The following is a 14,583-nucleotide window of genomic DNA, read 5'->3' on the forward strand; positions in this document are numbered from 1 at the left end:
ATCTAAGAAATACTGTTCAAGATTTAGGCCTAAATGGATGTCAGATGAACTAATGAGGCTCGTGGCAGAGAAGAAAAATACTTGAGATGCATATAAAATAGCAAATGACACAGAAGCCAAAGGCAGATATAGGGGCATTCCTAGAGTATGTGGTGCCTTGGTGCCAATGAAATCTGGCACCCCTTGAACATTTGAGGTACACCCTTGGGTGTATCGCAAATGTTCAAGGGTGCCAAATGTTGCAAGGGTGTACCGCACCCCTGGGTGCGGTACACCCTTGCAACCTTGAGATGATCTGCCACTGGGCAGATATAAGCTAGTCTGTAATCAAGTCACAAAGGAGGTTAGGCAAGCGAAGGCTGATTATGAGAAATTCTTGGCAAAGGATGCAAACAACAAAGAATTTACTTATGTAAACTGGTTGGTTTTTTGGTTTTTTTTTTTTTTAGGAGCATTAGCAACTAAGGCCATATTGCTCCGGGATATGCGGTGGTCATTCCCTGACCTTTCCGCATCCTCCGTATTTGTATTTGGTGGTGACGGGCTCGAACCCCGGTCTAATCAAGAAGCGTGTCCTACGCACTACTGCTCCTTCCCACCTGGCTACGGAGGCGCCTCTTTATGTAAACTCTAGAAGGAAGGGGATGTATCAGATTGGTCCACTTGATATTGGTGGTTCGACTGTTGATGATCTTGCTCAGATAGCTGACAAACTGGATGAGTATTTTGCATCTACATTCACACATAAGGAATTCTGTAAGGAAGGTTGGTTTGGTTTTGTTTTGTTTTTTTTTTTTTTAGAAGCATTAGCAACTAAGGCCATATTGCTCCGGGATATGCGGTGGTCATTCCCTGACCTTTCCGCATCCTCCGTATTTGGTGGTGACGGGCTCGAACCCCGGTCTAATCAAGAAGCGTGTGCTATGCACTGCTGCTCCTTCCCACCTGTGTAAGGAAGGGAAGAACAGAAGTTTACTAAACTCTAACAGGGAGCTAAATGATTTTGTAATAACGGAAAGCAATGTAGAGGAGAAATTGTTGAAGTTAAACATAAAAAAACAAGTCACCTGGGGCAGATGGAATCTATCCAGTTATATTGAAGGAGGCAGCAAGGGAAGTAAGCAAACTCTTGGCCATAATTATGAGAGCATCCATAATAGATTCAGGGGAGGTCCCCCTGGATTGGAGATATGCAAATGTATTCACAATTCGCAAAGGTGGTTCAAAGAGTGATGCAAATAATTATAGACCTGTTAGTTTAACGTCTGTTCAGGGAAAAATAATGGAGTCACTGGTTAAAGAAGTGATGCAGGATCACCTAGGCAAGACTGCAGTAATAGTTCAGACACAGCATGGGGTTTGTTTAGAGGAAGTCTTGTCTGACCAATTTGATTGGATACTACAACATGGTCACAAAAACTGGATGCAAAAAATAATTTTGACATCATATACTTGGATTTCAGGAAAGCTTTTGATACTGTTGCACATGGAAGACTGCTGTACAAATTCGAGTGGTATAGCATTAAGGGCAAGTTGTTGCAATGGATAAAGGAATGGCTGAGTGGGAGATGGCAGAGAGTGGTAATCAATGGACACTTCTCTGCGTGGACTAATGTTATTAGTGGAATACCTCAGGGTTCGGTCCCGGGCCCATTGTTGTTTTGTGTATTTATTAATGATATCGATGAAGGTATATCACTTAATGTCCAAGTTTGCAGTTGATACAAAGGTTGGCAGGGTTGTTAATGATAGTAAAGACAGTATGCTACTGCAACAGTCTCTGGAAAAGTTAGGTAGATGGGCTGAGAAGTGGCCAGTGAAGTTTAATATTGACTAATGCAAAGTACTGCATATGGGTAGGAGTAACCCAAGAAAAACGTACCAACTGTGTGGTACTACACTCAGGGAGGTGAAGAATGAAAAAGACCTGGGGGTAATTGTGCAGTTGTATATGAAGTTTCTGAGTAGTGTAGATGGGCTGCCAGAGCAGGTCATGGAGTTTTGTCACTGGTGTATAGGAATTTTGCTAGCAGAGACAAGGAAATAATTACACCTTTGTATAAGGCAATGGTCAGGCCACACCTGGAGTATTGCATACACCTCATTTAAGAAGGATGTAGAGTTGCTAGAACGAGTACAGAGAAGGGCAACAAGATTAGTGAGAGGAACAAAGGGATTCTCATACCAGGAGAGGATTAAATTCTGTCATTTGCAGCATCTGGAGACTAGGCACCTGAGAAGTGATCTGATTTAGGTGTATAAGGCCTTGAATGGTTTGAGCAGGCTCAATGCTGATGGGATACTTCCACTTGCTGAGATTAAGAACCTGAGGAGGCATAGATTCAAATTGAGGAAAGACAGTTGTAGAACAGATGTGCAGAAGTTTGCCTTTAGCCGTGGTAGTTGATTGCTGGAACAGACTTCCATCCATTGTTGTGGAAGTTGATAGCTTAAATAAATTTAAAGCTGAACTACACAAATATTTGGAGTAACTGGATAGGTGAAATGGGAAGGTTTTTTTTTTGGCTGTAAGCTTGCTTTCTTGCATCATATGCCTCAACTAATGCTAATGTTAATAACCAAAGTGTAATTTCACATAGGTTTTGCATTTTTTTAATTATTATTATTTTGACAGAGTTATAGAATGAGCAAAATCTGTGAAGTTCCAGGCCATCACTTTTATATTTACTATCAATCGGTTGAAATTGTGTTTGCTTCTATTTCAAGTTATTTATAGAACTCTACTACATGATCTGGCAAAAATAACCTATTCATTTGAAATAGCAATGGCTCTAACAATCTTATATGATGCATTTTTAAATGATTTGTTTAAAAGATTCATTATTATTTTTGAATAATAACAAATGTATTATCATCCAAACCAGAAGGTAATATTCATTCATCACAGAGAGTCAGCAACATGCATAATATTCAAATTTTGCATGCTTCACAAAAAAATTTAAAAAATTTTGAAATTGGAGTGAATAACAGCATGCAAAATATAAATTTTTAAAAAAATATATATATTTCACAGTTAATGGTTTTAAACTGGAAAATGGAAGAGACTACAGCTTCATCTTTATATTTTATGTCTATAATTTTTTTTTTTTTAATTTTCAGCAAAATTAATGTTTTTTTTTAATAAAAGGTATAAAAACAGCATTTTTTAAAAATATTTAATTTTTTATTAAAATGAAAAAAATACATACAATAAATATTGCAATCTGTTAAGGAAACATGAGTTATTTGGTATACATCTTGCAGAATTCAAAAGACCCAAAGCGTTTTTCCAGAAATTAAAAGGCAAGTTTGGCATCAGTTCGGTTCTGTACCATTAACTTTTTCACTTTATGGGGTGACAACACTGCAGGGTTTAACCTATATTTTCAGGATATTTTGTGATATGTTACTTTGAATTTAATTCTTTTAATGTTTTGACTTAATGGTTCCATTTTTGCATATGGCTCTTCTTAAAAATGTAGTTTCCAGATATTTTAGGATATGAGATCTTATAAAAAAATAAATTTAACTTTATTACAAAAGAACTGTGGCAGTAGAGGGCTAATATAATTAATAAATATGGAGTGTCACTACATTGCTCACTGAGGGTCTTCCTGCTCCACCAAACCAATATTAACATTTAAATCTAACCATTACCTACTACAGATGTCCTCCATATGTGTTTTTCTTTCAATACAATGTCTTTATTTATCTGATTTTTAGTCCCACTCAGGAAGCCTAATGTAATTTGCGAATGTGTCTGGGGAAGATATTTTATGTATTTCAGGTGATTGTCCTCTGAACTTTATAATTAACTGTTATAATTTTCCATCACATTATTCTTGCCAAAATGTTTGACTGTAGTGCATAAGTTAATGGTAATGCACTGCAATAAATGTTTTCTTTTTGTTTCCAAAACTGCTACATGCCTGTTACTAGTTAAATGGCAGGAATTATTTAGAGATATGATCTCTGTCCAAAAAAATTGAGCAATTAAATCAATAGGGCAATCACATAATCCAGTTTCATAATATAAATCTTGCCCCTTCCCATCACAATTACAAAAAAAAAAAAAAAATATATATATATATATATATATAAATAATAAATAAATAAAAATAAATAAATAAACTACACAGTTGTTTTTCATCATGGCTTTCGGACTGCAGAAATACTTCAAAAAGTACCTTTTCAATGTCTTTTATATCTTTTTTCAAAGTAGAAAATGGGGAGGAATCCTGTAGTTTTATTAACTCTACATGAATCTGAACCATAGCTAAAGCACCACATAAAGCCCAGTAGTTGTCTAAAGTTTCATGTGAAAATTGAGATGCATGCTTGTACCAACTGTTGAACACCTGTGTATCTTTAACTATAGATGTATTTAGAGACCTATAAATAATTTAAAAATTTTATATATAATTATATAATATATATTTTTTACAAAAATCCAAACATAATAAAGCATTAATGTAAAATTAAAGAGAAAAATCATTAGTTTTCTACCAGAAATTGCAGCTTACACAATTTAACACTTTTGATCATTTCCTCACCAACAATCCTTAAAAATACGCAGCATTAGTTGTCTTCAGATCCCAACTTGGTGAATGGTCACTTCTCCAATGGATCATCTATGTTGTTTTCCTTATAATATTATGGAATGGATATGATAATATTATGAAATGCTATGAATAAAATTATAATATTATGAAATCAGCAATCATGTCTATTCTTAATTTTCTTGGTACCTGTTGTAAATATTCTGATCCTAATATTTTCTCAGACTGCATTGCAAAAATTATTCTTGTAGGGATTATTCTCACAGAGAAGTACTTCTCAGGTTGTTAGAGATGTCCTAATTGAATCACCTGATATCTGATGATAGACCAGTACATCTTGCAACACAGGCTGTCACAGTGTTGTGTCCTATTTTAAACAAATAGCATTTTAGTGATGCTATCTGTCTAGTCCAGCGGCAGTCACTTTCATCCTCCCTTTTGAAAACCATTGTTTATTCTGGAGTAACTGATAATTTTTAATGGTTTCCAAGATAATTTTTTTTACCAGAGTCTCTCTACTGAAAATATGAGAAGCCTATTAAACAGGATGAAAATGTGTTACTTTTTTTTTCCCTGCTTGTTGCCAAAGGCCATGTGTTCAGTTTGGAAGGACTAGACAGTTCTCAATTTACTAAATGTATTTGAAAGGTCATATATGTTTCTTTTGCATTAAATTTTAAGTTCCACATATCTTTTGAAATCTTTTTAAAAGCTCTCAATTGATATACAATTCTTACATTTCTGTTGGAAAAACTAATGGCATTGTTATACTTGTTTTGCTACTTCAGAACAGCAAACTTCCTGACTTGCAAATTTTCCTCTTTCTACAAATTTCTGACAATTTGTAAGTTAAAATTTTCATAGAGGAAGTGTGCATGTGCATTGGCAAGTATTTAGTCTAAAGTTAGGTTGACCAATATTTAAATCTATTTATCAACCTCATCAGGGTATTCATGGCCATTCTGCCAATTTAGCCAGCTATGACAGAAATGCAAGGTTCCAGAAATTTTCCCATTGGAAGATGCCTTCACGATGAAGTTGTAGTAGTGGCATGTGATGCAAGAAAGCATGTGTATGAGCTTATGCAGCATCAGCCAAAAAAAAAAAAAAAAAAAAAAAATCACACCATTCCCTCCAAATGCCTGTCCAGTTCCTCCTTAAATTTATTCAACCTATCAACTTCCATGACAGATGGAAGTTTGTTGCAGCAATTAACCACCCGCTGGCTAAAGGCAAATTACCGCACATCTATTCTACATCTGTCTTTTCTTAATTTGAATTTATGCCTCCTTAGGTTCGTAATCTGAACAAGTGGAAGGATCCCATCAGAATTCAGCTTGCTCAACCCATTCAAGGCCTTATATACCTCAATCAGATCACCGCGCAGGTGCCCAGTCTCCAGCCACTGCAATTTGCAGAACTTAAGCCTCTCTTGGTAAGAGGATCCCTTCATTACCCACAATGTTTCAATTTTTTTTTTTTTTTTTTTTTTTTTTTTATGTGAACCCCAAACATGAGAGGTATTAGAACCTATAGTACTTAGTACCGTGCTTGGGTTGGAGGTTGAGAAAACGAAAGAAGATATTTGATGACATTGAACTTGAACTTCTGTAGATTGTAATTTTCAGGAAATATGTATGAAGAAAGGTTGTTCCAGAAAACGGCAGTTGAATGAATAAATGAGGAAGATGAAAAGGTGGTTCTGTGGGTTTGAAGTTGGACAGTAAATGGATGTTGGCTGGTGGCGGCACGTGTTCGGACTGTTTTGAAAGAGAGAGAGAGAGTGGGAATTATAGAAGCCAATTCAGAAGAACAGTGCCCATGGAAGTATCTGTAGAAGAGGCATGCAGCAGAAACAATATGTCTATGAGAAAGCGAGTGGAGAGACTCTGCTAGAGATGAATCATTAATTAACCTAACTGCCCTCTTCTGAATGGAATCAAGAAGCCTGAGAGAGGTTTTGGGGGCACAACCCCAGATGTGGGAACAATATTCCATGGCAGGGTGGATTTGCGATTTATAGAGAGTGAGCAGCTGTTTGGAAGAAAAGTAACGCCGAGAGCGAAAGAGAAAACCCAAGTTTTTTAGATGCAGAGGAAGCAATATTTGTTATGTGCTTGTGCCAAGAGAGATTAGAAGTCAGGGTAATCCCCAAAAGAGATATATCATTTTGCCTAGAAATTGGAGTGTCACTAAAGATAAGCATAGGAGCAGAAGAATCCTTTTTGTGAGATATAAGACAAGACTGAGTTTTAGAAGGGTTGAAATCAACTAAATTGTCTTTGCCCCACTGGAGAATTACCTGAAGATCGGCATTTAAGGAACTGGTAGCACATTTTCGAGAAGTTGAAGCTAACTGAGCAGGACAAGGTTTCTCAAAATGGAAAGTGTAATGCAATGTGCTATCATCGGCAAAACTATGGATAGGATTTCCAGTCAATGGAAGAAGGTCATTAATATACAAGAGGAAAAGAGTGGGGGGAAAGAACTGAACCTTGGGGAACACTGGCATTAATGGAGAAGTTAGAAGACAGAGAGCCATCTACCATCACCCTCAGTGAGTGATCAGAGAGAAAAGTGGATAACCAATTTCTAAAAACAGTTGGCAAACCATAAGATGGAAGCTTGTTTAGAAGACCTTTATGCCAAACACGATCAAAAGCCTTTGAGATGTCAAGAGCAACTACTTGTGTTTCACTGAGCCTTTCCATCGAATTAGTCCATAAATGGGTAACACAAGCCAAAATATCACCAGTGGATCGACATTGACGGAATCCATACTGGCGATCGTTGATCAGACGGAAGGTTTCTAGGGAGTTTAAGAGTTGGCGGTTAATTGATTTCTCCATTACTTTAGAAAGAGTAGAAGTAATTGCAATGGGACGATAATTGGATGGGAGGGATTTGTCACCCTTTTTAGGAACTGGCTGGATATGAACAAATTTCCAAGCAGAAGGAGAAACACCTTTGGAATAAGAAAGTGAAAAAAGGCGGCAAAGAATAGGAGTAAGTCCAGGAGCATAGGTTTTGAGAACAAGTGGAGAAATACCATCAGGACCTGGAGCTTTCTTAGCATCAAGATTCATCAAAATCCTTCTGATATCCTTTTGAGAGAAGACCACAGGAGGCATTGAATGGAGTGTGTTAAGAATGGTGGGAGGTGTTTTTCCAAGACCATTAATACATGAGCTGGAAGAAAAATGGGATGCTAGGAGGTCAGCTTTATCCTTGGCTGAAGTGACAAGTGAACCATCTGGTTTGAACAGAGGTGGGAGCAGAGATGGGCAAAAGTTGCGGCCAATAGCTTTGGCAAGAGACCAAAATGCTTGGCTACCATTAGGGCAAGAAGCAAGTTTTCTATTCTTAACCTGTTCAAACTCTAGTTTGGACTGATTAATAACTGCTTTACAATTGTTGCGAGCTTTGGTGTAGGCAGAAAATGAAACTGAAGAATTAGAAACAAGCCAATTACGATATGCAACATTCTTCTCTTGAATAGCCTTAGCATATTTATTGGAAAACCAAGGTTTAGATAAAGGACGAGATTTTAAAGTGGAGTGTGGGATAAAGGATTCCATTCCTGCAAGAATAATTTCACTGACACAATCTGAGCAAACGTTGACATCAGAACTTTTGAAACAGTAATCTGACCAAGGAAAAGAAGAAAAGAAGTCTCGCAGGTCATCCCATTTTGCATTCTTCTAATGCCAAACAACACGAAGTTCGGAATAGCCATGAGATAAAGGCTCCATTGAAGAAGAGACAATCACCAAGTTGTGGTCTGAAGTGCCTAAAGGACCTCTCATTTCGACTGTGTACTTAGAAGGGTTGTTTGTGAGAAAAAGATCAAGATTGGCTGTATGATTAGGATTGTCCGGTATTCTTGTAGGTAAATGAACAATCTGTGCTAGGTCATTAGTAACTGCAAAAGCCTCAGCATCTCGACCTGCTGGGTCAGTGTGACTAGAAAACAGAAGCCAGCTGGAGTTGTGAACATTAAAATCACCAAGGAAAATTACCTCACTGTTAGGAAAGTTGGACTGGAGAAAGTCAAGTTGCAAAGAGAGGAAGTCAAAGAGCTCCAAGTGATTAGTGGAGTTGGGAGAACAGATGAATTTGACACAATGAGGTAGAGAGATTTTGAGCCACAGAAGATCAAAGAGAGGAGATTCCAAATTGCCAAGTCTCTGACAGGGAATATCAGAACGGACATATGCACAAGTACCACCTTTGAGGTGAAAGGAATCATACAGCGAATAATTTTGTCATCTGAGATGAGCAGTAGTTGAATCAACCGATAACTTAGATTCTGTCAGAAAAAGTACATGGGGTTTGGCAGACTGAAAGTGGAAATGGACATCGTGTTCTGTTTAGAACTTTTCACAGATAAGCTTGCTTTATTAGTTTGACAATTCATGGTGTATTCAATAGTAAGAAAAAGTGAGTGGGACATGCTGTATGAAGTAATGAAATTTTTGGATATGGCGTACACGTGGTAAGAATAGACCCAGATCCTTGAAATAACGTGGCCTCGACAATGCTCCCCGCATACACACAACTCGGACTCCCTCCAGTCACTATCTGGCAGAGTAGAGGTAGCAAGATTATACACTAGCTGATCTGGAAGCCTCTTAGAGAGTTACCAATAGGTTCGGTCTGGTGTACTAACTAGCGGCCGGCCTGCGAACACCGTTTTAGAGCTGTACCCTCGAAATGTAAGGAATATTGGATCTCGCCACGACGTTCATCATAACCTCAAAAGTCGTCAATCATACTGCATGTGGAAGAGATAGGGAAAGGTTGACCGGAACTTAGCTCTAAAGACTAAACATGGGTTCCACCACTTCAAGCCTCCAATAAGCAAAGTGGTGGTATTTCACCGGTTGATGAGAGTCACCTAGTACTGCCTGGTAACATAGAGGGAGCGGCGTTCCTCCATGTGGTGTGGGCACCACACCTCGACCCCTGCTTACGTTGGTTCACACCTGGGTGGTCACCCACCATGTACTTGTGCATGGAGGTTATACCCAGGATTACTAACAGTCCCACCATCGTGAAGGTGTAAGGCAGAGGATTTGGCTATCACAGACCGTCCGGACTTCGCCGAAATTGGGTCCACTTGACTTGAGTGTCACCCGAATATCAGTTCCATCAGCGTTTTAGACTCCCACGTAGCAAGTACAGCTTGTCTGGCATATCTGAGAGAATGTCTGTGAAAACCTCAAGGACCTGAGTTTAGTACCACACAGTTGGTATGTTTTTCTAAGGTTACTTCAATCAATATGCAGTACTTTGCATTTGAACTGGATGAATGTTGGCTCCTGCTTGTTAACTTTGGTATTTTTTTACTTTTAAGTTTTAATTTTTATTTCATTATGTAGTTTTAATTTTTTTTTTGTGCTTTTATGTAGGTTGCAGTTATTAACAGTTCTTATGGTATTTAACATTTTACATCATTAGTTGATTATGTCATGTTTAATTTATATTATGGAAATTTTTACATGCCAAGTTTAGAAGAAATAATACAAACACAAAAAAAATTTCTCTTTTAAACATATTTTTTTTTTGTCAGATATACCTGAAAGAATGATTAAAATAATATTAACATTAGCATTACCATTAGTAGAGGCATATGATGCAAGAAAGAAAGCTTATACAGCATCAGCCAAAAAAAAAACCAAAAAAAACCCCCCCACCTTCCCATTCACTCCAAAAGTTTGTCCCAGCAATCGACTACACACTGGTTAAGGCAAATTTCTGCACATCTATTCTACAGCTGTCTTTCCTTAATTTGAATTTATGCCCCCCCCCCCAGGTTCATAATCTGAGCAAGAATCCCATCAGCATTGAGCCAGATCAACCCATTCAAGGCCTTGTACATCTCAATCACCTTGCAGGTGCTTGGTCTCCAGATGCTGCAATTTGCAGAACTTAAGCCTTTCTTGGTAAGAGGACTCCCCTCGTTCCCCCTCACCAATCTTGCTGCTCTTCTCTCTACTCTTTCTAGTAACCCTACATCCTTCCTAAAATGAGGCCTCCAGACCCGTATTCAAGGCATGGCTTGACCATTGCCTTATACAAGGGGATAATCACCTCCTTATCTCTGCTAGCAAAATTCCTATATATCACTGACAAGACCCCACTACCTGCTCAGGCAGTTTGTATGCATTGTCAAAAAACTTCATATCTGACTGCACGATTGCCCCCAGGTCTTTTTCAGTCTCTACCACCCTGACTGTAGTACCACACAGCTGGTATGTTTTTCTAAGGTTACTTCAATCAATATGCAGTACTTTGCATTTGGCAATTTTAAACTTCAGTTGCCACCTCTCAGCCCATCTGTCCAACTTTTCTAAATCCTGTCACAATAGTATACTGTTATTACTGTCATTAACAACCCTGCCAATTTTGTATCATTGGCAAACTTGGACATTAAGCCGGATATATGTTAATCAATATCACTGATAAATGTACAAAACAATAGCGGGCCCAACACCAAACCCTGGAGAACTCCACTAATAACATTTGTCCACAAAGAGCAATGTCTATTAATTACCACTCTGTCTTCTTCCACTCAACAACCCTTTTATCCATTGTAGGAAGTTGCCCTTCATACCATACCTTTTTTGCTGGAACAAACTTCCATCTGTCATTGTAGAAGTTGAAATCTTAAATAGATTCAAGGCAGAACTAGACAAACATTTATAGCGAGTGGATGGGTGAAATTGGAAGATTTTTTTTTTTTTTTTGGCTGATGCTATATAAGTTTGCTTTCTTGCATCATGTGCCTTTGATGCTAATACCACTCCAATTTGTACAGTAATCTTCCATGTGCAACAGTATCAAAAGCTTTCTTGAAATTGAAGTATATTATCAAAATTATTTTTTGCAACAAGTTCCTTTGTGACCACGTCATAGTATCTAATCAAATTGATCGGACAAGACTTCCCCCAACAAACCCAGGCCGTGTCTGAATTATTACTGCAATCTTGTCTAGGTGATCCTGCATTACTTCTTTAACCAGTGACTATTATTTTCCCTGGTCTATAAGGTCTATAATTATTTGTGTCACCCTTTTAACCCACTTTTTGAATTGGGGATACATTTGCACATCTCCAGTCAATGAGGGCACCTACTCTGAATCTAAGGATGCTCTCATAATTATGGCTAAGGATTTGCTAACTTCCCTCGCTGCCTCCTTCAATATAACTGGATAGATCCCCTCTGCCCCAGGTGCATTTCTTATGTTTAACTTCAACAATTTCTCCTCCACTTTGCTCTCTGTAATTTCAAAATCATTAATCCCTGTTAGAGTTTAATAAGCTTTTATCCTCTGCTTCTCTACAGTATTCCTCATGTGTGAATTTACATTCAAAATCCTCATTCAATTTGTCAGCTATCTCAGCAGGATCATCAACAGTCGAACTATCTATTTTAAGTGGACTAATTGGATTCATTCCCTTCCTTCTAGAGTTTACATAAGTAAAGAACTCTGCTGTTTTTCTTTGCATTCTTTGCCAAAGATTTCTCGTAATCTGCCTTTGCCTGCCTAACCTCCTTGGTGACTCAATTATAGGCTAGCTTATATCTGCTGTAGGCTTCTGTGTTGCCTGATAATTTATATGTATCTCATGCATTTTTCTTTTCTACCACAAATCTCATTAGTTCATCTGACATTAGGCCTAAACCTTGAACAGTATTTCTTAGTTGGTATAAAAAGAATAGTATCTTCCAAGACTAATTCCTTGAAGGCTTCCCAATTAGAATTTGCTGTTGGTAACATCATCAGTTGGTACTATTGTATAGAATTTAAAAACTGTCTGAGACCACTATAGTCCACTTTACAAAAGCAAAAACCCTTCCCTTTACCCCTGATGGTAGTTACGACTTTAAGTAAATCCCATATCAGTACACTGTAATCACTGCCACCTAGTGGTTCTTTTATCTGCAAAATCTTAATGTACGAATATTCACTGCTGATAGCCAGATCAAGAGTATTATTGATCTGGTTATCAGCATGCATTTCTACTCTTCTTCTTCTTAGTAGAAATACTTCAGAAATACTTGTTGCCTCTAACATGCTGCTTTAGAAAATAACCATCAAATAAATCCCCAAAAGGCTTGCTAGTGTGCGAGTGACCAACCCACAAGTTCCAATATCTGGGAAGTTAAAATCTCCCTTTATAAGACATTCTGATTTACTGGCCCACTCTATTTCTCTGCAGAAATGTTTGTTGTACTCATTGGAGTCATTATGCCTATAACACTCCTACTCTCATTTTTGCTTTCCCTGTGCTTACATCACACCAAACTGCCTCAACTCTACACTGTAAATCTATGTCAACTGGATGAATTTCTTTAGATTTTATGTGTTTTTTTAACTAACAGCATAACCCCCTCCTCCCTTCCTATCCTGTCTATCCTTTCTGTACACATTGTACTCCCCATATTCCAATTCTGCACTGCTTATATCTGTGTGACACCATGTCTCTGATATTCCAACAATACCCACCTTTGATATTTTTACCAGCACTTCAAATTCATCAAATTTATTTACTATACTCCTATCATTGGTGTACATGCAAGTACATGCATAAGAACAGGTGCATGTATATGCACCTGTTCTTATTCTCAGTTACTCTAACACAGTCCATGTAATTTTTGTTTCACGATGACCGGCTTTTAATGGAAGAAGATACCTTCAAGAACTTTCATATCCTGTGAAGTGAAACATCTCCTGGATATCAACCTGCTAAGGACCATTTAACTCTTCTTCTTAGTAGAAATACTTCAGAAACTGTAAAACTGAACCACTGCTTGTCTATTACTCTGAAACGCTAAGGGTGATGAAGGAATCATTAAAGCAAATTACCAATCATTTAGTCTTCAAACAGAAGGGTTTAGGTGACAAAAAATGTCTTCACATACTGGTATACATATAATTTTTGTCCAATGGTACATCGCTACTGTGATGAAAATAATTATCCAACGAGGGTGCTGCTGTGGTTGAACAATACCCCAGGACATCCAACAAACATTGGAGAGATGGGACTGTGGAAGTCCCATGATGGTATTCTCCGCCAATGGTATTCTCCACCTTGTCGCGGTGGAAGACTTGCGTGTCCCGATGACCCGGAGAGCTAAGTCGGCGGTAGCTTAGCTACTGGTAGGGCCTCCCAAGCCGGACAGGTCAAAGGGTAGGGGCCAGACTAAGAGAGATACCCCGGCCCTCCAGGTTAGGGGTTGCTGCAACGGGCTAGCTCCTCGTTCAGTGTAAAAAATACATAAATGCTAAAAGACCTACAAGTGAAAATGAAAATGGACTGCACTTTCGGAAACGACTTGGCAAACGGAAAAGGACTATGATTTTGGGATGCTGGAATATTCAAGGCCTTTCAACTAAAAGAAACTTTCTTTCGGATGAACTGCACAAATTCAAGTTAGACATCGTTGTGTTATCAGAGACAAATAAAAAGGGATGTGGAGAGGAAATAATGGGAGAATACTACCATTTTTGGAGTGGAGTTGATAAGAGTGAAAGAGCAAGAGCAGGAGTTTCTATTGCTGTTAAAAAGAAATTGAGACACAACATCAAAAACTGGCAATTTATTAATGAAAGAATGATCTCAATGGAATTGAAAATATACGGGAGAGAAATATGTATTTTGGGAATATATGCCCCGACTAATGACACTGCCGATACCTTGAAGGATGAATTTTGGGAGGATCTGAGAGAACTAATAGAAAAAATTCCTAAGAACAAAGAGATATTTCTAATGGGAGATTTCAATGCAAGAGTAGGAACTGAACAAAATAGCAAAGTTATTGGAAGATTTGGAGAGAAAGAGAGGAATGACAATGGAGATAGACTATGCAATCTTTGTGAACAGTTCGACTTGAGAATAAACAACACATTTTTCCAACACAAGGATATCCATAAATATACTTGGTCACAGGAGACAAGACAAATTAGATCAGTTATAGATTAAATTATTTCAAAACATTCAGGGACATACGTATTGAA

At 37.9% G+C, this 14,583-nt stretch overlaps 1 protein-coding gene across 1 annotated transcript in view; it reads right to left on the minus strand.

Moving 5' to 3' along the window:
• Nucleotides 1–14,583, minus strand: part of LOC150083037 (uncharacterized) — a 93,850-nt gene that overhangs the window by 19,846 nt on the left and 59,421 nt on the right. The window contains exon 5 of the mRNA XM_090378366.1: nt 4,188–4,392. Coding sequence (XP_090234492.1) covers nt 4,188–4,392 — 205 coding nt within the window. The remainder of the gene's footprint in view (nt 1–4,187; nt 4,393–14,583) is intronic.

Source organism: Mastigoproctus giganteus, chromosome 7 (genome assembly GCF_048544385.1).
Source record: "Mastigoproctus giganteus isolate SK-2022 chromosome 7, ASM4854438v1, whole genome shotgun sequence".
Classification (NCBI taxonomy): domain Eukaryota; kingdom Metazoa; phylum Arthropoda; class Arachnida; order Uropygi; family Thelyphonidae; genus Mastigoproctus; species Mastigoproctus giganteus.